Below are 26,162 nucleotides of genomic sequence, written 5' to 3'. Positions count from 1 at the left end.
GTTAATTCTTCTATCTCATTTTTTCGTTCCTCAAGTTTTTTGGATAAAATACTAAACGATTTATCAAAAGGAATATACTTATACATGGATTTTATATCGAAACTGAACAATCTAGATTATTCTGATATTTCTACACTTATAAGTTTGTCTTTTAAAAATTTCGAGTTTTTTATATACGAATTTTGGAGATATAATAATGGTTTAAGTGTCATTGCTGCCCATTTCTCGATTTTTAACGTTGGTGAATTTGTTGTTGAAAAAATAGGTATTAAGGGGATGCCTGTTTTATGTATTTTTGGCAAACCATATATTCTAGGGCTAACTGATCCCCTTGGAAAGAACTTGTGATACATCTGGGGTGTGATACTTCCATTTGTTTTAAGGTCTTCTAAATCTTTTATTAATCTTTTAGCATACAAATCAGTTGGGTCCGATTTTAGTTTCTTATTGGTTGAAGAATCTCTTGGAATTGTTTATATTTTACTCTCATAATGATCTTTTTCGATGAGTACAACTTTATTTATATTATCTTCGTTCTTTATTATTAAAGACAAATCTTTTTTTAAATCTATAAAAATTTCAATATCTTTGTTATTAGATTTTTATTGATAACTAAAAAAATCTGTTAAAATATCCAATAACATTAGTTTTAACTAATATACGTTATTTACATATTTTGGAAACTTATGAATCCCTGTTTCAATCTTTGAAATAATTTCCTCTATCTGTACATTTTTACGATTTAGTCCAAATTTTATACCTCTTTCAAGGATTTCCTTTTGTTCTTTGGTTAACTCCTTTTTGCTTAAATTAATCACCCCAGGACCTGGGAAATAATTAGGCTTATACATTTATAGTTTTTGTTTTTCCTTTTCCCTTTTTAACTGCAAAAATTTTTTGTTTAGTCTTTACTTAGATAATCTTAGAATATGTTTAAAAGAATTTTTAAAGATTGATATAATTTGTTGGAAATCATTTGTATTAAGGAATTACCAAGTCTATATTTTAAACAATATATTTCTTTTACTACTTGTTATCGCTGGAAACGTTTATTTTTCAGCATATGGTTTAAGTCTAATAAATTTACCTTTCTCGTGTGATTTTCTTCATTATATGTATTTAAATGATAATTAAAACGAAACGATTTTGGAATTAGTTTATTTACTTTGCAATTTTCTAAAAACTTTTGTTGTGTAATTATATTGGCATGTTTTTTTGCTAAATTCAAAAATAATAAAATTGAATTGGTCTTTTGCCACCCGTAGGCTAGACGTAAATAATTTCTTAGACCACACTGCTTTTCCATTAAAAACAAAAAATATTTTTAAACACGAAAAACGGGTTTTAATTTTCTAAAAAGCAGTTAAATAAAAAAAAATTAATTTTGAAAAAATTATCCTATTTTTTCGGCCCGAAATCGGGTTGCCTTTATAAACGGAAAAAAAAAAAAAAAAAAATAAATAAAGCAAAAAAAAAAAACAACTTAAATTACATTAAAAAAAAAAATAAAAAACACAAAAAGTGAAAAAAAAGCAAAAACGAAACAAAAATATAAAAAAATAAGGAAAAAACTAACATATTAATTAAACACTTCCATGCACTGAATGTCTTTCAACTGGCCTCCTCTCAGTATATAAATGGAAATATATTAAATAAACACTTCCATGTACTGAATGTCTATATTGATTCTACTCGCCTCCTCCCAGTATATAAATTGAAATCTATCAAAAATGAAGAATATATTTATACTTAGACCAAAACAATAAAAGGTCAACTAACCCCCGGTCCATAACCCTTAATTAAATTTCACAAGTTCATCAACCATTTTATGAATTATAAATTGAATGGATTTGTTTTGTTGCAAGCTTAGCTGCAGTTCGTTTACTTTTCTCATCATTTAACCCATTCTGACCTTTGTTCGCAAGGTCATCTTTCGTTTCAGAAATATTATTAAAATCAGTATTGGTTGAATATCTTGCCTGCATTTTAATTAAACTATTATAAATTTAATTGATCCCAAAGTCACCTTCATCTCTATTGATACTAGTACCCCCATATATTATCTTTTTTATTTCTATAATTTCCCTGAAGCTTTGTAAAAGTCCTACAGACGTATCTACTATTTTTGTTTGATCAAATAAAATACTGTGATGAGGAAAATTATAAAGATGTTCTGCAACCGCTGACTCAAACGTTTCTGGTGTTTTGTTTTGTTTTAGAGTGTAATCTATTGCATTCTTGTGTTGTTCTAGCCTATTTTCTAAAGTTTGTTGCGTTCTACCCACATATAATTTTCCACAAGAACATGGAATTTTGTATACTCCCTTTTGCAAATTTCTCGGTATCTTGTCTTTCCCTTTATTTAACAACGAGCTTATATTATGTCCTGATTTAAATGCTGTATTTATATTATGTTTTTTAATTCTCTTCTTAATTTTTGTGATAAAATTGGTACAAAAGGCAAAGTTATGTAATTTGTTTCTTGATTTGACCCATCTTCTTCTAATATTTTTGGCTCCGTCAACTTTTTTTCCTCTTTTCAATTATTTGAGAAATCATTTTTTCCGGATAGCCATTACCTATTAGAATATCCTTAATAAAAATTAGTTCATTTCTTATGTATCCTGGTGATGCTAATTTTAATACCCTCTCCACTAAAGAAATAACCACACCCCTTTTTACTTGGATTGGGTGATTTGATGTGAAAGACAAATAACGTTTGTTACTAGTCGGTTTACGGTAAATTGAAAATCCTAGTTCATTATTATTTCTATGGATCAAAATATCTAGAAACGGTAACTTATTCTCTGTTTCCTTTTCAATTGTAAAAATTAACTCTCCTCCCAAATTATTTAAATGTTCCAAGAAACCTTCAATTTCTGATTCCCTGTAATTCCAAATAATTAAAATATCATCCATATATCTGCCCCAAAATTTAGGTTTTAAAAAATATGTTTCATTTTTTTAAAACCTATAATATGAAACATATTTTTTAAAACCTAAATTTTGGGGCAGATATATGGATGATATTTTAATTATTTGGAATTACAGGGAATCAGAAATTGAAGGTTTCTTGGAACATTTAAATAATTTGGGAGGAGAGTTAATTTTTACAATTGAAAAGGAAACAGAGAATAAGTTACCGTTTCTAGATATTTTGATCCATAGAAATAATAATGAACTAGCATTTTCAATTTACCGTAAACCGACTAGTAACAACCGTTATTTGTCTTTCACATCAAATCACCCGATCCAAGTAAAAAGGGTGTGGTTATTTCTTTAGTGGATAGGGTATTAAAATTAGCATCACCAGGATACATAAGAAATGAACTAATTTTTATTAAGGATATTCTAATAGGTAATGGCTATCCGGAAAAATGATTTCTCAAATAATTGAAAAGAGGAAAAAAAGTTGACGGAGCCAAAAATATTAGAAGAAGATGGGTCAAATCAAGAAACAAATTACATAACTTTGCCTTTTGTACCAATTTTATCACAAAAATTAAGAAGAGAATTAAAAAACATAATATAAATACAGCATTTAAATCAGGACATAATATAAGCTCGTTGTTAAATAAAGGGAAAGACAAGATACCGAGAAATTTGCAAAGGGAGTATACAAAATTCCATGTTCTTGTGGAAAATTTTATGTGGGTAGAACGCAACAAACTTTAGAAAATAGGCTAGAACAACACAAGAATGCAATAGATTACGCTCTAAAACAAAACAAAACACCAGAAACGTTTTAGTCAGCGGTTGCAGAACATCTTTATAATTTTCCTCATCACAGTATTTTATTTGATCAAACAAAAATAGTAGATACGTCTGTAGGACTTTTACAAAGCTTCAGTGAAATTATAGAAATAAAAAATATAATATATGGGGGTACTAGTATCAATAGAGATGAAGGGGACTTTGGGATCAATTCAATTTATAATAGTTTAATTAAAATGCAGGCAAGATATTCAACCAATACTGATTTTAATAATATTTCTGAAACGAAAGATGACCTTGCGAACAAAGGTCAGAATGGGTTAAATGATGAGAAAAGTAAACGAACTGCAGCTAAGCTTGCAACAAAACAAATCCATTCAATTTATAATTCATAAAATGGTTGATGAACTTGTGAAATTTAATTAAGGGTTATGGACCGGAGGTTAGTTGACCTTTTATTGTTTTGGTCTAAGTATAAATATATTCTTCATTTTTGATAGATTTCAATTTATATACTGGGAGGAGGCGAGTAGAATCAATATAGACATTCAGTACATGGAAGTGTTTATTTAATATATTTCCATTTATATACTGAGAGGAGGCCAGTTGAAAGACATTCAGTGCATGGAAGTGTTTAATTAATATGTGAGTTTTGTTCTTATTTATTTACATTTTTCTTTCGTTTTTGCTTTTTGTTCTCTTTTGGTTTTTTGTATGTTTTTTTTTAATGTAATTTTATTTGTTTTTTTTTTTTGCTTTATTTTTTTTTTTTTTTTTCCGTTGAGAAAGGCTCCCGGATGTGGGGCCGAAATATTCGGAGCTTTTGTGCATAATTAATTGTTTTGTATTTCACTGCTTTATAGAAAATTAAAACCCGTTTTTCTTGTTTAAAAAATTTTTTTTTTTTTAATGGAAAAGCAGTGTGGTCTAAGAAATTATTTACGTATAGCCTACGGGTGGCAAAAGACAAATTCAATTTTATTATTTTTGAATTTAGCAAAAAAGCATGCCAATATAATTACACAACAAAAGTTTTTAGAAAAGTGCAAAGTAAATAAACTAATTCAAAAATCGTTTCTTTTTAATTATCATTTAAATAAATATAATTAAGAAAAGCACAAGAGAAAGGTAAATTTATTAAACTTAAACCATGTGCTGAAAGATAAACGTTTCCAGCGATCACAAGTTGTAAAAGAAATAGATTGTTTAAAATATAGCCTTGGTAATTTCCTTAATACAAATGATTTCCAACAAATTATATCAATCTTTAAAAATTCTTTTCAACATGTTCTAAGATTATCTAATGAAAGACTAAACCAAAATTTTTTGCAGTTAAAAACGGAAAAGGACAAACAAAAACTATCAATGTATAAGCCTAATTATTTCCCAGGTCCTGGGGTGATTAATTTAAGCAAAAATGAGTTAACCAAAGAACAAAAGGAAATCCTTGAAAGATGTATAAAATTTGGACTAAATCCTAAAAATGTACCGATAGAGGAAATTATTTCAAAGATTGAAACAGGGATTCATAAGTTTCCAAAAGATATAAATAATGTAGATGAATTAAGACTAAGGGTAGTAAATATTTTAACAGATTTTTGTAGTTATCTAGAAAAAGTTAAGAACAAAGATATTAAAATTTTAAAAGATTTAAAAAAAAGATGATTCTCTAATAATAACGAAAGCGGATAAGAGCAATACAGTAGTAATACTAGAAAAAGATGATTATGACAGTAAAATAGAAACAATTCTAAGTGATACTTAAACATATAAAAAACTTAACTCGGACCCAACTGATTTGTATGCTAAAAGATTAAGAAAAGATTTAGAAGACCTTAAAACAAATGGAAGTATCACACCCCAGATGTATCACAAGTTCTTTCCAAGGGGATCAGTTAGCCCTAGAATATATGGTTTGCCAAAAATACATAAAACAGGTATCCCCTTAAGACCTATTGTTTCAACAACAAATTCATCAACGGTAAAAATCGAGAAATGGGCAGCAATGACACTTAAACCATTATTATATCTCCAAAATTCGTATATAAGAAACTCGAAATTTTTAAAAGACAAACTTATAAGTGTAGAAATATCCGAAGAATCTAGATTGTTCAGTTTCGATATAAAATCCATGTATACGTATATTCCTTGTGATAAATCGTTTAGTATTTTATCCAAAAAACTTGAGGAACGAAAAAATGAGATAGAAGAATTACCTTCGGGAATTGAACTGGAAACTATATTAAATTTAGTCAAAATAACTAGCAGATATACTAACTATTTCAGGTTTAGAGATAATTTTTACCATCAAATTAGGGGTTTAGCAATGGGAGGGCCTTTAAGTCTGTTGTTAGCAAATATTTATGTAGAGTATGTTGAAAATTTAGCTATAGAAAAATATTTTTTAAAACCTAAATTTTGGGGCAGATATATGGATGATATTTTAATTATTTGGAATTACGGGGAATCAGAAATTGAAGGTTTCTTGGAACATTTAAATAATTTGGGAGGAGAGTTAATTTTTACAATTGAAAAGGAAACAGAGAATAAGTTACCGGTTCTAGATATTTTGATCCATAGAAATAATAATGAACTAGCATTTTCAATTTACCGTAAACCGACTAGTAACAACCGTTATTTGTCTTTCACATCAAATCACCCGATCCAAGTAAAAAGGGGTGGGGTTCTTTCTTTAGTGGATAGGGTATTAAAATTAACATCACCAGGATACATAAGAAATGAACTAATTTTTATTAAGGATATTCTAATAGGTAATGGCTCTCCGGAAAAAATGATTTCTCAAATAATTGAAAAGAGGAAAAAAAGTTGACGGAGCCAAAAATATTAGAAGAAGATGGGTCAAATCAAGAAACAAATTACATAACTTTGCCTTTTGTACCAATTTTATCACAAAAATTAAGAAGAGAATTAAAAAAACATAATATAAATACATCATTTAAATCAGGACATAATATAAGCTCGTTGTTAAATAAAGGGAAAGACAAGATACCGATAAATTTGCAAAAGGGAGTATACAAAATTCCATGTTCTTGTGGAAAATTTTATGTGGGTAGAACGCAACAAACTTTAGAAAATAGGCTAGAACAACACAAGAATGCAATAGATTACGCTATAAAACAAAACAAAACACCAGAAACGATTGAGTCAGCGGTTGCAGAACATCTTTATAATTTTCCTCATCACAGTATTTTATTTTATCAAACAAAAATAGTAGATACGTCTGTAGGACTTTTAAAAAGCTTCAGGGAAATTATAGAAATAAAAAATATAATATATGGGGGTACTAGTATCAATAGAGATGAAGGGGAATGTGGGATCAATTCAATTTATAATAGTTTAATTAAAATGCAGGCAAGATATTCAACCAATACTGATTTTAATAATATTTCTGAAACGAAAGATGACCTTGCGAACAAAGGTCAGAATGGGTTAAATGATGAGAAAAGTAAACGAACTGCAGCTAAGCTTGCAACCAAACGAATCCATTCAATTTATAATTCATAAAATGGTTGATGAACTTGTGAAATTTAATTAAGGGTTATGGACCGGGGGGTTAGTTGACCTTTTATTGTTCTGGTCTAAGTATAAATATATTCTTAATTTTTGATAGATTTCAATTTATATACTGGGAGGAGGCGAGTAGAATCAATATAGACATTCAGTACATGGAAGTGTTTATTTAATATATTTCCATTTATATACTGAGAGGAGGCCAGTTGAAAGACATTCAGTGCATGGAAGTTTTTAATTAATATGTGAGTTTTGTTAATTTTTATTTACTTTTTTATTTCGGTTTTTCTTTTTGTTATATTTTTTTGTTTAGTTTTTTTTTTTTTAATTTAATTTACTTTGTTTTTTTTTTTTTTGCTTTATTTATTTTTTTTTTTTTTACGTTGAGAAATGCAACCGGATGTGGGGCCCAAATATTAGGAGCTTTTTTGCAAAAATAATTTTTTTTTATTTAAATGCTTGTTATAAAATTAAAAACCGTTTTTCGTGTTTAAAAATTTTTTTTTGTTTTTAATGGAAAAGCAGTGTGGTCTAAGAAATTATTTATTAACAATACTCATCAGAAAAATTCCAGATTTTCCCTATAATTTCTAATTTTCCTAAAAAATCGTTTCCTTGTTTAGCATTTGCGAGTTTAAACTGTATAAGACTTGACAAATATCAAATAATATCTGTATCATGCCTTTTGTTGCTTCATAAATTCATATTTAAGATAATTCTTGTACTGTTTTTAATTAGACTTTAATTATTCACTAAAAATAATTTTGTTTTTCAAAAATCATCCTGAGACTAATATTATAAAAGTATAAATTTCCTGAAAAGCACTGCCTAGTTTAAAAAGGTTCACTTCATAGAAATTATCTCTGTATGAGCTGTGTTGGGGGTCTACGAAAAGCTGTTTCGATATTTTTTAAAAATTGACTTATTTTCAAGAAACACTATTTTAAGTGATAAACTAAGAGATTCCCTTCTAATTATACGACATTGTTTATTCTGTAAATGCAATTTTTCTTCAAAAATAAAAAACTTTTGACAATAAAACACTTTGTGACAATGTTTTCAGTATTTTTTTTTTACCAAGTAAAAAAAAACAACGTTTGAATTTGAACCTGCGACACCAGATTCGGAGTTAGATACTTGATACTTGAGCTTTCCACGGTTGTCAGTCTGTTTTAGGCCTTTGGTGTATTCACAAGTATATTCAAAAAACGGGTTCCTTATAGAGGGGTCTTCTCTGCAATTACAGACACTTACCAATAATTTAGTTAGGTTATTCTAATCTTATACTTGATGGCAAGTATGTTTCTTTTTTTCTTTGGCTTTCGACATTTACAACTAAACATGCTACCCAAGGTCTATTTAAATTCGTTAAAGAATCAAAGATTAAAACGGACAGAAAATACTGTGAACAAATAACAGAAACTTAAAACAAATAATTAATAATAATTGTCAAGTCCAACTGACAATGAACAGATGTTACTGTGGATGAATAAATGAAACCTAAGAAGGACAGAAATCAAAATAAAAAATCCAGTTAAGCTGAAACAAAACAGACGCTATCACGAATAAGGGTGGGATCACCACCACTTAGAACACCCAAAGACTAGAGTATCCTTTGCTCTTTACTGAAAATAATAAATTTTACACATTGTATTTTATGTGTCAAAAGATCATAAAAAAATATTGAAAAAAAGCTGATCAAAAACCGATCAAAAGCTGATAAAAAGCTGAAAAAAACTCATAACGAAAAATACCAAAAAAAGCTTACACATCATGATCAAACATTTTTTAAGGTATATATTTGTGACTTTCAATTTAGTCCTGATATTTCAAATGATCACAATCCTTGTCACTATTTTTCCTTCTGAATTGATTTGACTCGAAGGCATAAAATATTCATAGTCTAATAACTTTTAAAATGTCAATTTCTAACATCTAGTGGTTATTTCTGACATAAAATGATGATTTCTGAAGAAATGCTGATAGTTTACTGCTATAACCTTGGCAAATCAATAAATGATTCGTCGATACATTTTCAGTGCATTCGAAAGGAATATATTTAAAAGGAAGATAATAACTATGAAGATTTTTAATATGATATAATGATTTCCCAAATAATTAGCTTTCTTGTTGTTTATAATGTGCTTATATATATAAAAAGTGTTTCTGGAAGTTTCAGTATGATTTAGTGCTATTTTAGAAAAACTGTATGAAATATATTTTGTTTTCAGTTCAGCTGAAATGACGCTTTGGCCCCTATTTATAGTAGGCTATATATATTTTACGTTATCTTCGACTTGATCATGTAATTTAATTTCTTTTTGTTTTGCATTTGCTTAATTCATTCCTGGTAAATTTCTGTTAAGTGACCCCCACTTCCCATGCTGTTGGTACCTTTATAAACGTGCCTTATTATATCTTCTTTTTTTTAAACAATTTTTTCGTGATGTATTCTGTTGTAACTGTTAACTTGTTTAAATAAATCCTCTTTTTGTAGTTTGCAACAAGGTTTCTGTTTCGTTGTCTTTAAATGAAGTCAAGTTTATGTCTTTAATTAAATAACTACCATTTTTGGTAATGAGGCTTTCTTTGAACAAAATCTTTAAAAGCATCTTAATAGCAAAAGTTATTTTTTCTGACCATATGATATGCAATAATTTTGTTATAAGAAACGAATTAAATTCTCAACCCTATATCTTCAGCTTTACAATTATTGTAGAGCGACCCAAAAAGTATGGCTAGCTTATAAGACTGCAAACTGGCACTAGTGTCGACACAAAAAACTGTCAACTCTATCTAGCGTTTGGCTACACTTGGCATTTTTTTAAGCTTTATAATCCCTTTTTTGTCAGGAGCTGAGTAAGACACTAATTACTACCCTAATTATACCAATCACACTAAATAAACTAATTATTCTTATTGTTATCAAACAGTTCGTGGTAACGAACTGTAAGTAAGGAGCGACCCGGCTCAATGGTAACCGAAACTCTAGAAAACGGGTTTTTGATACCAATAGATACATCAAAATTTCAATCATTTCAATGCTTGAATCATTGTTTTCAGATTTCAATTGAATCAGATTTCAATGCTGATTTCAAATATATAATTTTCATCAAGTTTAGTGCTACCCATCAAAAGTTAAGCGCCTGAGAAAATTTGGCTGATTTTCAAAAAAGGGGGAAAGACCCCCTAAAAGTTATAGAACCTTAATGAAAATCACACCATCATATTCAGCGTATCAGAGAACCCCACTGTATATGTTTGAAGCTCCTATCTACAAAAATGTGGAATTTTGCATTTTTTGCCAGAAGAAAGATCACAGATGCGTTTTTATTTGTTTTTTTGTTTTTTTTTTGTTTTTTTTTTCTTTTTCCCAGGGGTGATCGTATCGACCCAGTGGTCCTAGATTATCGTGGAGGGCTCATAGAAACGGACATTAAAAGTTCTAGTGCCCTTTTTAAGTGACCAAAAAATGGAGGGCAACTAGGCCCCCTCCCACGCTTATTTTTTTCCCAAAGTCACCCGATCAAAATTTTGAGATAGCCATTTTGTTCAGCATGCTCGAAAATATGATAAATATGTCTTTTATGATGACTTAATTCCCCGAAGGCCCCAGGGGGAGGGCTAAAAGTTATGAACTTTACCCAATGTTAACATATAGTATTGGTTATTGGGAAGTATACAGAAGTTTTCAGGAGGTTTTTTTTCTGGTAATGGGAGAGAAGGGTCGGTCGGGGGTTATCTTGGAGGATCTTTCCATGAAGGAAGTTTTCATGGGGGAAGGGAAATTGCCATGAAGGGGGCGCCGGACTTGCCAGCATTATTTATTGGTTATTGGGAAGTATACAGACATTTTCAAGAAAGATTTTTTTCTGGAGGGGGGCTAGAGGAGGGGGTTATTCTGGAGAATCTTTCCGTGGAGGATGTTTCTTTGAGGTAAGGGACATTTCTATGAAAGGGGTGCCGGATTTCCAAGCATTATTTAAAAAACGATCAGAAATTAAATAAAAAAAAACAAGTTTTTTCAACTGAAAGTAAGAAGGAACATTAGAACTTAAAACGAACAGAAATTATAACGTAAGTGAGGGGTTCTCCCCCAAGTCAATACCTCGCTCTTTACGCTACAGTTTTTTTTTGTGCTTTCAAAAGAGCTATCTATTCTAATTAAACGGCCTTTGTGATTCAGGGGTTTGTGAATCAAAATTTTTTTTAACTTTTAACGTAAAGAGCGTGGCATTGACTAAAGGGAGAACCCCCTCATATACGTAATAACATATATGTAATAAAAAAAACAATATAAAAACAAGAGATACTGCTCAATAGTAATCGAAACTTTTAAAAACGGAATTTTGATGTCAATAAATGTATCAAAAGAATGGGTTTATAATGCTGATTCTAAATATATAAATTTTATTAAGTTTAGTATTACTCATCAAAGGCTACGAGCCTGAGAAAATTTACTCGATTTTTTAAAGAGGGAGGAAACATCCCCTACAAGTGAAAGAATTTTAATGAAAATCACACCGTCAGATTCAGCGTATCAGAAAACCCTATTACATAGGTTTCAAGCTCATATCTGCAAAAATCTGCAACTTTGTATTTTTTGCCAGAAGAAAAATATACGAATATAGAAGTTAGTTACGTAAGTTAATTTGTAAAGACATCCATTTAGCAAAAGAAAAGTAAAATTTTTATGCAAATTTTGTTTACTTATTCAATGACGGTTAGCCAAAATAAAAGCTGCATTAACTAAAAAACGATCAGAAATTAAATAAAAAAAAACAAGTTTTTTAAACTGTATGTAAGGAGCGATATTAAAGCTTAAAACGAACAGAAATTATTCCATATATGGAAGGAGCTGTCCTCTCGTCAAAGTCTCGCTCTTTACGGTAAAGTTTGACTCTTTCTCACAACTCTATTCTTTTTAGACAATAAAAAACTTTAGTGTAAAGAGCAAGGCGTTGAGGAGGGGACAGCCCATTTCATATACAGAATAAGTTCTGTTCGTTTTAAGTTTTAATGTCGCTCCTTACTTTCAGTTTAAAAAACTTGTTTTTTATACTGAAAAAAGCCCGAGTGTCGCCAAACACCATAGTGTGTTGACGGCTCTTATAAGTTACCCATACTCTTTGGAGGAATCAATCAAGAGATGGCATTTTGTTTTTTTCTCTTGGACGGAGGAGGGGTACACTACCAACCAGATTCATGCTAAAGGTAAATAAGGATCTAAAGTATTGTACGTCTCTGAAGATCCGTCGCCTCTATCCCATTGGTCTAAAGTATATGCCCAAAAATTACAAGCCCATCCCGCACCATTATGCAAAGGTCAAAGAAGAGGCGTACACCTCTGTAAGTCATCATATATCATGCTCCATTGGCAGAAGGTACTTACCTCGAAGGTTTAAAGGTAATCATAGGGAGCGCGATATCGCTGCCTAAGTAAAGAACGATGTGGGCACAATGTATTATTTATTTTTTTCCTTCATACCCGGGCACTTCGTATCGAAGGAGTTGTCGTAGAAACGTCGAAAAGGGCTCACTCTATTTGAAATTGAAGTGGCTAGTGCCCTTTTTAATAGTCAAAAGTGATTGGAGGGGTACTAGCCCCCCCCCACGCCCATCATTCCCCCAAACACATTCAAAAGAATTTTGGGATAGCCATTTTGTTCTGCGTAGTTGACTTCAAGACAGAAAATATGTTTTTGAGCAGGACACTTCCCCACAACCCTCGGGGCAAGGGATTTAAGTTATGCCCTGAGGGCATATAAGAACGATATTGGCACAATGTATTATTTTTTTTTCCTTCAGAGCAGGGCACTTCGTATTGAAGAAGTTGTCGTAGAAACTTCGAAAAGGGCTCATTCCATTGGAAATTATAGTGGCTTGTGCCCTTTTGAATAGTCGTAAGTGATTGGAAGGCAACTAACACCCCTTCCACGCCCACCATTTCCCAAAACACACCCAATCAAAATTTTGAGATAGTCATTTTGTTCAGTGTAGTTGATTTCAAAATAGAAATTATGTTTTTGAGGAGGACACTCCCCCAAAGCCATTAGGGCAAGGGTTGTAAGTTATGCCCTGGGGGCATATAAGGTTTTTATAGAAGGCGTTGTTGTAGAAACTTCAAAAAAGGCTCATTCGATTGGAAATTCAAAGGGCTAGTGCCCTTTTTAATAGTTGAAAGTGATTGGAGGGCAACTAGCCCCCCTCCACGCCCATCATTCCCCCAAAAACATTCAATCAAATTTTGAGATAGCCATTTTTTCAGCGTAGTTGATTTCCAGATAGAAAATACATTTTTGAGGAGAACACTCCCCCACAGCCCTCGGTGCAAGGTTTTCAAGTTATGCCCCGAGGGCACATAAGAACAATTTTGGCACAATGTAATATTTATTATTTTTTTTACTTTAGAGCAGGGCACTAAATATCGAAAAAGTTGTCGCAGAAACTTCAAAAAGGGCTCATTCAATTGGAAATTAGAGTGGCTTGTACCTTTTTTGATAGTAAAAAGTGGTTGGAAGGCAGCTAAAACCCCTTCCACGCCCACCATTTCCCGAAACACATCCAATCAAACGGCTAGTACCCATTTTAATAGTCAAAAGTGATCGGAGGGCAACTAGCCCCCCTCCACGCCCATCATTCCCCCAAACACATTCAATCACATTTTGAGATAGCCATTTTGTTCAGCGTAGTTGATTTCAAGATAGAAAATATGTTTTTGCGGAGAACACTCCCCCACAGCCCTCTGTGCAAGGTTTTCAAGTTATGCCCTGAGAGCATATAAGAACGATGTTGGCACAATGTAATATTTATCATTTTTTTTCTTTAGAGCAGGGCACTTCGTATCAAAGAAGTTGTCGCAGAAACTTCAAAAAGGGCTCATACAATTGAAAATTAGAGTGGCTTGTGCCCTTTTTGATAGTCGAAAATGGTTGGAAGGCAGCTAAAACCCCTTCCACGCCCACCATTTCCCGAAACACATCCAATCAAAATTGTGAGATAGCCATTTTCTTCAGCGTAGTTGATTTCCAGATAGAAATAATGTTTTTCAGGGGGACACTCCCCCACAGGCCTCAGGGCAAGAGCTGAAAGTTATGCTCTGGGGGCATGTAATGTTTTTATAGAAGACTTTGTGGTAGAAATTTCAAAAAAGGCTCATTTGATTGGAAATTCAAAGGACTAGTGCCCTTCTTAATAGTCGAAAGTGATTGGAGGGCAACTAGCCCCCTCCCCTCCACGCCCATCATTCCCCCAAACACATTCAATCAACATTTTTAAAAAGCCATTTTGTTCAGCGTAGTGAATTTCCAGATAGAAAATATGTTTTTGAGGAGGACACTCCCTCACAACCCTCGGGGCATGGGTTTTAAGTTAGTTTAAGTTTAAGTTCCATGCCCACCATTTCCCGAAACACATACAATCAAAATTTTCAGATAGCCATTTTGTTCAGCGTAGTTGATTTCCAGTTAGAACTTATGTTTTTGAGGAGGACAATCCCCCAAAGCCTTCTGGACAAGGGTTGTAAGTTAGGCCCCTGGGGGCATATAAGGTTTTTATAGAAGGCGTTGTCGTAGAAACTTCAAAAAAGGCTCATTCGATTGGAAGTTCAAATGGATCGTGCCCTTTTTAATAGTCGAAAGTGATTGGAGGGCAACTAGCCCCCCCCCCGACGCCCAGCATTCCCCCAAACACATCCAATCAAAATTTTGAGATGGTCATTTTGTTCAGGGTAGTTGATTCCCAGATAGAAAATATGTTTTTGAAGAGGACACTCCCCCAAAACCCTCGGGGCAAGGGCTTTAAGTTATACCCCGGGGGCATATAAAAACGATGTTGGCACAATGTATTATTTTTTTTTTCCTTTAGAGCAGGGCACTTCGTATAGAAGGAGTTGTAGTAGAAACTTCGAAAAGGGCTTATTCAATTGGAAATTGGAGTGGCTTGTGCCCTTTTTAATAGTTAAAAATGATTTGAAGGCAACTAACCCCCCTACCAAGCCAACCATTTCCCGAATCACATCCAATCAAAATTTTGAGATAGCCATTTTGTTGCACGCAGTTTAAAGTTAAGGAAATTACACCTTTAAGCAGGACACTCCCCCCAGAGTCTTCAGGACAAGGGCTATAAGTTATGTCCTGGGGGCATATAAGGTTTTTATTGAAATCTTTGTCGTAGAAACTTAAAAAAGGGCTCATTCGATTGGAAATTCAAAGGGCTTGTGCCTTTTTTAATAGTCAAAAGTGATTTGTGGGAAACTAACCCCCCTCTCACGCAAACCTTTTCCACAAAACATCCAATCAAAATTTTTAGATAGCCATTATATTCAACGTAGTTGAAAGTTTTGGAAATTAGGTTTTTAAGGATGATGACCCATTCCCCCCACAACCCTCAGGGCAAGGGTCGTGAGTTATGCCCTGGGACCATGTAAGGTTTTATAGAAAGCGATGTTGTAAAAACATCAAAAAGGGTTCATTCAATTGGAAATTGAAAGGGCTAGTGCCCTATTAATAGTTAAAAGTGAATGAAGGGCAACTAACCCCCCTCTCACGCCCACCATTTTCCCAAACACATCCAATCAAAATTTTGAGATATCCATTTTGTTCAACGTAGTTGAAAGTTCTGGAAATTAGGTCTTTTAGGATGATAGCCCCCTCAGAGTCCTCAGTGCAAGGGTTGTAAGTTATGCCCTGGGGGCATATAAGGTTTATATAGAAAGTTGTTGTAAAAATTTCAAAAAGGGCTCATTTGTCTGGAAATTGAAATTGCCCTTTTTAATAGTCGAAAGTGAGTGGAGAGTAATTGACCCCCCTCTCACGTCCGCCTTTTCGCCAAACGCATTCAATCAAAGTTTAGAGATAGCCATTTTGTTCAACCTAGTTGAAAGTTCTGGAAATTATGTATTTAAGGAGGACAAACCCCCCAGATTCCCCAGGGCAAAGGTTGTAAGTTATGCCAACGGGGGCGTATAAGGTTTTTTATAGATAGAGTTGTCGTAAAAACTTCAAAAGGGGCTCATTCAATTGGAATTGAGAGGGCTAGTGCCCTTTTTAATAGTCAAAAGTAATTGGAGAGTAACTAACCCCCCTCTCACGCGCACCATTCCCCCAAACACATCCAATGAAAACCCAAAACGAACAGAAATTACGATAAATAACCGAGTCAAACTCAAAACGAGCAGAAATTAACATAAGTTGGGTTCAAAACCTCTATGCCTTCCCAAGGCCAGAGCATAATTTGCCCTTTACTAAAAAAAAAAATAAAAATGAATGTGCATTGTCAGTTTAATATACATATAGCCTACTGATATTTAGTAATCAAAATGTTAATTTTATTTGATTTATCAAAGTTATAAAAGTAAAAGCGTTTATATTTTTTTCAGTAAAGTACAAATTATGTTCTGGCATTGGGAAGGCATAAAATTTTTGAGCCCAACTTATGTTAATTCCTGCTCTTTTTGAGTTTGAATCGGTTATTTATTGTAATTTCTGTTCGTTTCGGGTTTCATTTATTTATCGAAGCTAATTTGTGGTAGTTTCACGCTTGGTAGATTATTTGATTTTATTTTTGCTCATTTTTTGGAGTTCTTTACTTTTCTTCGAAAAACTTATTTTGTGGAAAAAGTTTTTTTAAATTAATTGAGAAGAAAACTCTACCCTTTTCAGCTTAAAATTTAGTAGTGATGGTTGTGGGGGGTAGTTGATGGTAAAAGGGCCCATTTTTAACTCCAACAGGGATTAATCGGAATTCCCTTTAGGAAATTGTTTCAAGTATGGAGCCATATGCCTAAATCTATGCTGGTGGGGGGGGGGGAGGAAGGGGTAGTGTTGATAGGGTCACGGTCCTACTTTGATCTTCCTAGCATATATATTAGAAAGCCTTGTATGATTACAGCTCAAACAAGGTGCCATATGCAGATATTTCTGCAAATAGATTGGCAGTAACAAGGGGAAGGGAGTGTTTGAGGGGCTGCTAGACAAGTTTGTCTCACTAATTAAACGGATTGAATATCTTTGCATGCTTCTGATTTAAACAAGGTGCTACTGTTTACCTTTCTGTAAAAGCTTCGGAAGTGGGAGCAGCTTGGACTTGGCTCGTTTTTACAATTAGCAGGACTTGAAGCTCGTTTTAGCAACGAATTGCCATTTAGCTCATATTTGCACCGAGTCAGGGCCCAGCTCGTTTTGCACTGAGTCGGGACTTAGCCTGTCTTTCTTTTGGGTTAGCACTCAGCTCTTTTTTTAATTATTTTAGGACTTAGCTTGTTCTTACCCCAAGTCAGCACTTAACTCGTTTTCGTACAAACCTAATATCAGTGTGAAGTGAGGGCTCTTCTGAGGGTCGAACGCCCAAGCTGTTGAACATAATGAAGGAAGTGAGCGGAAGGAAGCTGCGGAATACTGCGTCACCCAAATTCTCTAGCTTGGATTGAGACCATTTCTAAACCAAGTAAGGACTTAGTTCGTTTTCACAGCGAGTGCGGACTTGGCTCTGTTTGCGCTGGATCACCACTTAGCTCTTTTCTGTACACGCTCATTTTTGTATTGAGTCAGAACTTAGCGCATTTTTACACTGTTGCGGGACTTACTTAGTCTTTACATCGCTTTTGGACTTGCTCGTTTCGCCTTGTAGAAGTACTTGGCTTACTTTTGTACCAACCAGGGCGATGTGAGGGCCATTTCGAGGATTAAAGCTAAGGGATTCTAGCTTTAGAGAGCGGATGGATGCGACAAAACCTCATAAAGCACTATTCTTTTGCTGAAGAGACTGTTTTAACTGGGGCTTGTACAAATAGGACGACTGAGATTAGATATATGGATTCTATCATAGGTAAAATTTTCTTTTAAGTTATATGATTTTTTTTAAACTGTAACAAAAATTGCGTAATACATTCAACTTAATTCAATTCCCTCAAATTAAAATACATGCCGCTTGATTGAACGTTTATATTTCCAATTATGTTCCTATCATAATAACGTCATTTTTTTAGATATTTTTTAATTATTCTTTGCTTAAGTATGTAGTTAAATGAGTACATTTTTACTGTTCTTGAACTAAGCATAATATGAACCATTGTTTTCCTTTATAAGTATGCTTTTTCAAGTCTTTTATGAAAGAAGTTTTTCAATATATAGCAGAGACCGACAGCTAACATTTTACTGTGGCCAATTTGTAGCTAACTCAAAAGGTGGTATGTTACACCTCGTAAATTTTGCTAGAAAGCGAAAAGACAGAAAATAAATGAATAAATGAATTAACTTTATTTTCCTTTAAAATCCCTTCTAGATTTATTGACTGCTAGTGACGATCCACTATTCCCTTAGCGACTTATGAAAGTATACTCCAATAGCTTTGGACGAAAAAAGGCACCAAAAGTCGAATTTTAAATATAATGCAACTTAGAGATTTCGTAATTGCTAAATTTTGCTTTCGCTATTTGAATGGGTTTTTAATAAGTGGTTTCTCTAATCTGTTTATCGATTTTTCTCAATTTCACAATAATGATACGCAGCGACTTCAATTAGAGAGGTGCATGGAGACACATGTCCCATCCAAGATTCCTCACCCCCCCCCTCCCTTCCCTAGATTTGAAAAACACCTTTTCGTGGGTATTTTCATTGAAAATGCCTTTTTTATAGTACACTGATAAAAAAAAGTCTCTCCTATAAAATACACCTTGCCCCCCCCCCATAAATTTTCGCTAATTGACACCACCGATGACACTATTCCCAAAAACGGTCTAACTTCATTGTTTTTGTCTTTTTTAATACAGTAAGAGCTGGATTTAGTTACATGCATAATAAGTGAGTGGGTATGAAATACTTCGCCAATGATTCCTAGGAACGTTGTGATTCGATTTTTTTTTAAATTCAAGGATGACAGACTGTCAAAAATTGGCCTTTTTGGCCATTCATCTGTGGCCGAACGAAAAATAGGTTACCCCTAAATGGGGTGAGAAGAGACCAAAAGAAAAGATATAAAGGGAATTCATGGAAGCTTTGAATAGATGAGGAGTGTGCGTAGCTGTTAGGGCCTTGCTGCAGTGGCTTCTTGGCAGTGGTAGCATTGGCAACTTGAAAAGATTGTAACTAAGGGTTAGCTTTATAATTAATATTTCTCTCTTTTTTTGGGGTGTGGGGGTGCTAATGTTTGGTGTTGTATGTCATTTTTCCTTTACTTTTTTCTCTTTTACTTTTTATGTTTATATTTTTGTTTATATTTAAAATCATATTCGATACTAATGCTACAACTAACTATTAACAACTCACTGTAGCACAAAACAGCCTGAGGGCAACACAGCTACGCATGCTCCTCCTTCATCCCAATCCATGTAAAGTCTCAGTGAAGATTATACCCAAGGCCATAGCCAGTGGGGAGAGGAGGGGGTTTGACCCCCCCCCCCCCAAAAAAAAATTCCAATTTGTAAAAACGTAACAAAAATGAATATAAATAAATTTTTCATGTGTTTTAAAGTTTCTTTTGTAACCCCCGAAAAAAAAAATCCTTGATACGGCCTTGGTTATACCTTTCTGGCGTATGCACTTACAAGGCCGTACCCTGAGGGGAGGTTAGGGGTGTGTGACCCCCCCCCCCCTTCCGAAATGTTTGTCCGACTCATAAAAACGTAACAAAAATGGATATAACCACATTTTGTATGCGTTTGTTGAGTTTTTTTATAACCCCCCCCCCCCAAAAAAAAAATCAGTAAAACCCCCTCCGAAAAAAAATACTGGGTACAGCCTTGCACTTATTCATCTTACGTGTTTATATTGTTGTTTTTTGAATGAAAAGGAATTTCTACTTACAAGACAGGGTACCTCAATTCCTGTTTTACCGGGAATGTATTTAGTTTCTGAGCGGCTGATTTGCAAAACTTACGAAGTCTTTAGGAATTATGTCAGGACTAGAAGTTCCAGACGACGAGTTGGTAACGAGTGGCCATGGCTTCTATTCTAATAATTTATTGTAATAGCAACTTTGCAATAACAATGTTTACCAAATTGTTCCAATAAATGTGTGTTTTTCTTCTTGTTGCGTGGAAAAGTTAAAACAACTTTACTAGAGAAAATTTGAAACAAAATTTTAAGCAGGTACTGAACTTTAATAAAACTTTGAAATTTACAAAATGTACAATGCATTAATAAAGATAAATCACTGGCAACAATTTGATACTCTTATAAAAAAAATGACTTAGTACCCTTTATACTTAAAAATATTTCCGAGAATATTTTCTAAGATTTCTATAATTTTCGAACACTCCTGGCGGATAATATCAAATATACAAAATATTGGGTAAGCCGGGTAATATCACTTGGTATACTAATTCACACCTGTACACAATTAGTTACAAAAACATACACTAAAAACATGTACTAGAAATTTCCAAGACTAGGTAATATTTTGAACAAAAACTAGAGCCTTATTCAACGCAACTACGGACAGTACATACAATCATGGTTATGAATTTAACATTCAAATTTGGTGAAAATTTTGAATTTAAACTTCGTGGCACTAACAAAGGATCAGCTGTTTTTAGGCGGTAAATAGCTTCAAGGTTAAAAATACCATTGTAAAATACTTTAATTTGTATGATTAACATGTATACTTTAACATGTTTACTAACAAAAGCTATTTTGTGAAAGTACTAATATATTTTGCTTTGAAAAATTACCACAGATGATGTTAAAACAAACTTTAAGAATGACCTTTTTTAATTTCAATTATTCAAATCGGAATTTAATTTACGAAAATACTTAAGAATCAAGAACTACACCTTGGAAACATTATTCTTTTCAGTTTTTAGACCAGGGTTATTAGCATAGTCTACATCAGAAATACAGATTTATAACAAACATCCGGGCGACTTTTGCCTAGAATTTCATATATCTGGGGGTATTAAAGCAGCCCCCGTTCAAATATTCCCATTTTTGAAAAAGTCAGATACAAGGTTTGAATATTACAAAATGAATTAAGAAACCCTTACAATTATACGAATATAGTAAGAGATTAACAAGAAACAGGCACTTCTACATACAAGACTAGAATATAATCCGGGAATACCCAAGAAAAAAAGAGAGATAACTCTCCGTGCTTTAATTCTATTGGCTATAGTTTTTGTGACGTATTTTCAAAAGCCAATCAAATCATTTCCTTATCTTTGGAGAAAAAATAACTCTGTCTTTTAAAAACTTGATTGGTTCTTTTAAAAGAAATATTAAGCCAATAAAACAAGCGTAAATTTTTGAGTAACAATATTTTTCTCAAGTCAATTCCCTTTTTTCAGTATTAATGGGCTAACACTTAAATTCGCAACTATTTCTTATAGAATTGATTACTATGACCGTTCACTATTGAAAATGTATGAGTCAATTCGTTCGTTTCTATTAAATCCGAAGAAAAAGTTTTCAAAACTGACGCACAGGCAATAGGTTGCTGAGATGATAATGATGAAGCATAATTCATGGCTAAGAGTGGAATAAAATGGATTTTGAAATTATGACACATACAATGTCAATGTTTAGAACTCCTCCACAATGAAACAAATTTTAAATCTTTTTAGATCAAAGCTATTATAAAGAAAATTTAAATACATTATTTTTCCGAAAACAAATTTTAAGAATAAGCATATTGGCAAAGTGCACATTCACGTAACACATTCGAGCAGAAATTAGTAGGACCACCGGAATTTGAGTATCTGCCATCTTTTAATGCCTAAAGTGTTTTTAAATAGTTGGAATTAGATTTTGAGAGCGCTTGAAACCATCAGCAGCAAAAAGACTGGAAATGGAAACTTTTGCCACATATTTTAATTAGCTTATTAGTTTTACAATTGTATAATATAAACATTAATAATTAGCCTTATAATTAATATTATATTTAATTAGCCTGATTGTAATGCGATACTTCTCATCAAACTAAATTAGTCGGTACTTTTGGGCGAGATCTACACCAGAATTTTTGTTTAGAGAAATAAAAAAATTGTACCCGCGACCGTTTAACAAATTTAAGCCTAAAAATAAATACAATGCAATATTAAACAGGGTTGTCAACTCCCAGACTCAATTTTTTTTTTCAGGACCAAGCCGCTCCTATTTATTGTTTTCATTAGTTTTTTAAGTAGTTTCAGTAGTTTTTTTTAATTTGGCTAGTGCAATCACAGTTAAAAATTTATTTATAAAAAATACATAATTCCCACAAACAAAAAAGTGAGCATTCGAAAATCATATTGACTTTTAACTTCAAATCCCTATCTTTTGTCCCGTTGAGGAACGATTCAGTAAAAGTACAGGAAAACAAAGTTTATTACTAAAAAATGCCAGGAAAAAATTCCACCGCATTTTTCGACCTCACATGCTAGTACGAAAATAAACTGAAACTAAGTATTTTATCATCCTCAATTAATATATTATTTGTTTCCGACATGAAAAAGTAGTACTAATGCAGTAGTTAGGTTTCCGCTAGTGAAACCATTAGTTTGAGAACAAAGGATAACAAAGAAGAGAAAACATATTTGATTTTGAGTCAAAGCAAGAGATGGACAGGCAAGGCAGTACCAGGGGGGGGGGGGGTAGGGGATTTGAAAAAAATTTATGTACGACTTGTAAAAACGTAACACAGACGCATATTAACGAATTTTCGACGCGGTATTTAAAGTTTTTTTGTACCGTTGCTTTAAAGTTGTTTTAGTTTAGTTTATTGTTTGTATTTTTTTTTTATATAAATGAATATAGCAAGTCAGCAAATATAAATTTAGATTATAAAGAAGATTGACAGATATGTCAATAATGTAACTCATGTTGGGGTAAATTTCAATATAATTTACAAATTACAAAAAAAATAGTTTTTTTTAATTTAGTTCAAAATTATTTAGTTATAAATTATAATTATAAACAATTATTGAAAAATGTATAAATTTTAATAAAGCGTTTTTTCATTCTTTAAAAAACAGAAGTGTAAGTAAATTAAAGACATTGCAATTTTTCGTCTTTGTTCGGATGTTTTTAATATAAATGAATACTCTAAGTTTTGCAAATTTAAATTTACAACAATGGGCAGATACCTCAAAAATACAAATTATGTGGTTAGTATCAAAACATACGCAAAATGTCATAGAAAAAAAAAGCAGAAACTACACCAGAAAATGGCAAAATAGGTAGAACAACAACTAAAATATCAAAACAAAGCCCAAGCTTTCAGTTTCGAGAAAATCGTTGTTACTTCTACAGTTCAGGGTCAATCTTGATTTTTATCTTACAAAATCAAAGAAATTATGTTAGAAACTTTTGCAATTTTTCGTTTTCACGTGTTATCTAGAATGCATATAAAAAACTGTATTTTTTAGATATGAAAATTACACATCATTTAATTATACTGTATGTAGGTCACGTAAAAAGTATACATCACGTCATTTAATTTAACTTCACATAATAGATATAGTAGTTTGTTTTATAGCTCTTTCCGAAAATTTGTATTTTTATGACCATAAAGAACAGACTAAACATGATTTTAGAAAATTCTTTAAATGTCATTATAAGGGAAGAATTACCGTGTTAAACCCAACAATGACAATCAACAAAGTTCCTATAGAAAGATTAATGTTACCAAAGAAAAGAAAATCCGTAGTTTTCCAAAAATACTTGATTTTGGATCTAGACTTATTGTCTGCTTTCTTAAAAAAAAAAAACCTGTGGAGTAGGAATTGATAAAAAAAATATATATAGTTAAAGAGGAGCAAGCTACTCCTGGTGCAATTTTAAAGCAGACAAAAGCTTTAGGAAATTTATAAATGTTCCATGCATGGCCGTACCCAGGTAGAGGGGGAGTTAGGGGGGTTTTATCCCCCTCCCCCGAAATGTTTGTCTGTCTCGTAAAAACGTAACAAAATTGGATATAAACAAATTTTTTATATGTTTTTTTAGGGTTTTTTTGTGTACCCCCTCCCTGAAAAAATCTTTGAATACCCCCCCCCCCTCCTCTCTCTCCCCGAAAAACAAAATCCTGGGCACAGCCTTGGTTCCATGTACAGATTTCTCCTATATAAAAGATTGCAATTTTACTCCTTAGATTAAAGTCAGCCCCCCCTTACAAAATTTTGAGTTTAGTCAAACGTATAATGCTGAATCTGAAAAACTAGCATCCCTGTTCAAAACAGTTTCGAATAATAATTAAACCGGCTTTCATAGTTTTTTAAAACCAAATTTCTGAACTCAAAGGCTCGGGCTTGTGGAGCTTGAATAAATTCACCTTAATCTTTCCCTAATCTTCATCTCAACGCGTGAAACAGCTATCCACTCATTTTCACTAGAGTTATACCACGTCAGCCCCAGGGCATATTTACCATTAATATTAACATGCTGGCAGTGAGAGTACCACCAACCACCTTGATAGCTTTGAGCACAGTTTGTATTACTAATGTCATGATCTTTATCCAGTGTACTAAATTTCATCCCTTCATGATAAGACATAGCGTCACTAGCATTGCCACGGAAGCCTTGACTGTGCAGAACGTAGCCACTTTCAGCGTCACTGATGTGGAACGTATCGAATTGCGCCCACCAATAGCGGCCGTATATGTCCCACAAGTCGATACGCAGCTCGGTGTTGTTCATCTTTGTAAGCTCATGAATTTTATCGTTTCCTAGCCAATATTCACCTGCAAAAAAAAAATGAATTTAGTAGAGGGAGATATAACTACGTCAATTTGAAATAGTGTAACATCTGCTTTGAAAAGTTAAGTCTCATGAGGAGTTCCTTTTGATGGATTTAGAAATTGGAAATACTTAGCCTTTCATGGGGAAAATAAGCTGAATCATCAAGTGAACTATTTATTATATCTCTGTGGAACTATCAAACTAAATGAAAAATGAAAATTCTATCAGGATTCAACAGTCTATGAAGGAGAAGTAAAGAAAGCTGCTGATAAAATTCTTGGGGAAAGGGTGACGTTCAATATATCACGATTATTAGGTGAATGAACTTCGTAGAACTTGATGAAAATGTGTTTTGTAACAAAACAACTTCTCTACCATAAAATTCTATCTTTCAATGTAATGTAACAAATGTAACAAAAAAAAAATTCTGATACAATTAGCAAAAGAAATTATTGATAGCAGCATTAATAATGAGGGGCTTTAAAGTCAATTTTTATTGGCGAGAGATTCTCTCTAAAATAAGTCACCTTCATTTCTAGACTTCACTCTGAGTGCTGCATTTATTAATGCAGAATCTTCATCAATTTTTTTTTTCTTGGTTGAGCAATCAGTGTAACATCACTGACCTCAGCAAAGTGAAATGATTCGAGTTTGAGGGTTATTTTTATTGGCACAAAGTTTACTTCATAAGGGGGAGGAGCTTATTTTCGATTTATAGGGGTGTGAAACGTTTCATTTCAGCGGTGGTTTGCTTATGGCTAGATAAGGATTATGAATAAGATTAGGATTAGGATTATTTTCGTTTCTTGAAGTTGCACCTCGAGCCTCATTATTGTCACACCTAAAGATCGTATTTGATATTTCCTCACTTTTGAAATAACCAAAATCGTTTGCTAAGAGGATCTTAAGCTAGATAAGGATTATGAAAACTGCGCAACTGGCAGTTATGAACCTTTAGTAGCAAAATATTTATCAACGTTTCTAACAGAACCTCGTGCATGTTTGCTCACTACCTTCGTTAGAATTTAAGCACGCCCCAAGCCATATATTTTTCTTCTAACATGGTACAACTAAGGGCGTATCCACAGGTGGATGAAAGGGCTTAAGCCCCTTCCATATAAAACTTTTCAATTACGTAATAGTATCCAATATGGTACTGTATTTTACAGAAACGGTCAAAATTACAAATAAGCTTCTTTAGATGTCTATGCATGTAATTGCAGGGACTTATATGGCTTCATTTTCCCAGAAAATCTTTAGACGATTAAG

At 32.8% G+C, this 26,162-nt stretch overlaps 1 protein-coding gene across 1 annotated transcript in view; it reads right to left on the bottom strand.

The window, feature by feature from the left end:
- Positions 1-24,240: 24,240 nt before the first annotated feature.
- The window catches only part of LOC148941308 (protein scabrous-like), a 32,495-nt gene continuing 30,573 nt past the window's right edge, over positions 24,241-26,162 (bottom strand). Inside the window, exon 5 of the mRNA XM_089104364.1 lies at positions 24,241-24,895. Within this exon, the coding sequence (XP_088960490.1) occupies positions 24,483-24,895 (413 nt within the window). The 3' untranslated portion in view covers positions 24,241-24,482. The remainder of the gene's footprint in view (positions 24,896-26,162) is intronic.

Source organism: Artemia sp. Qi Xiang Cuo, chromosome 18, assembly GCF_049724085.1.
Source record: "Artemia sp. Qi Xiang Cuo chromosome 18, ASM4972408v1, whole genome shotgun sequence".
Classification (NCBI taxonomy): Eukaryota; Metazoa; Arthropoda; class Branchiopoda; order Anostraca; family Artemiidae; genus Artemia; species Artemia sp. Qi Xiang Cuo.
The sequence above is the reverse complement of the archived record's forward strand: the minus strand, read 5'-3'. Positions and strand labels throughout refer to the sequence as shown.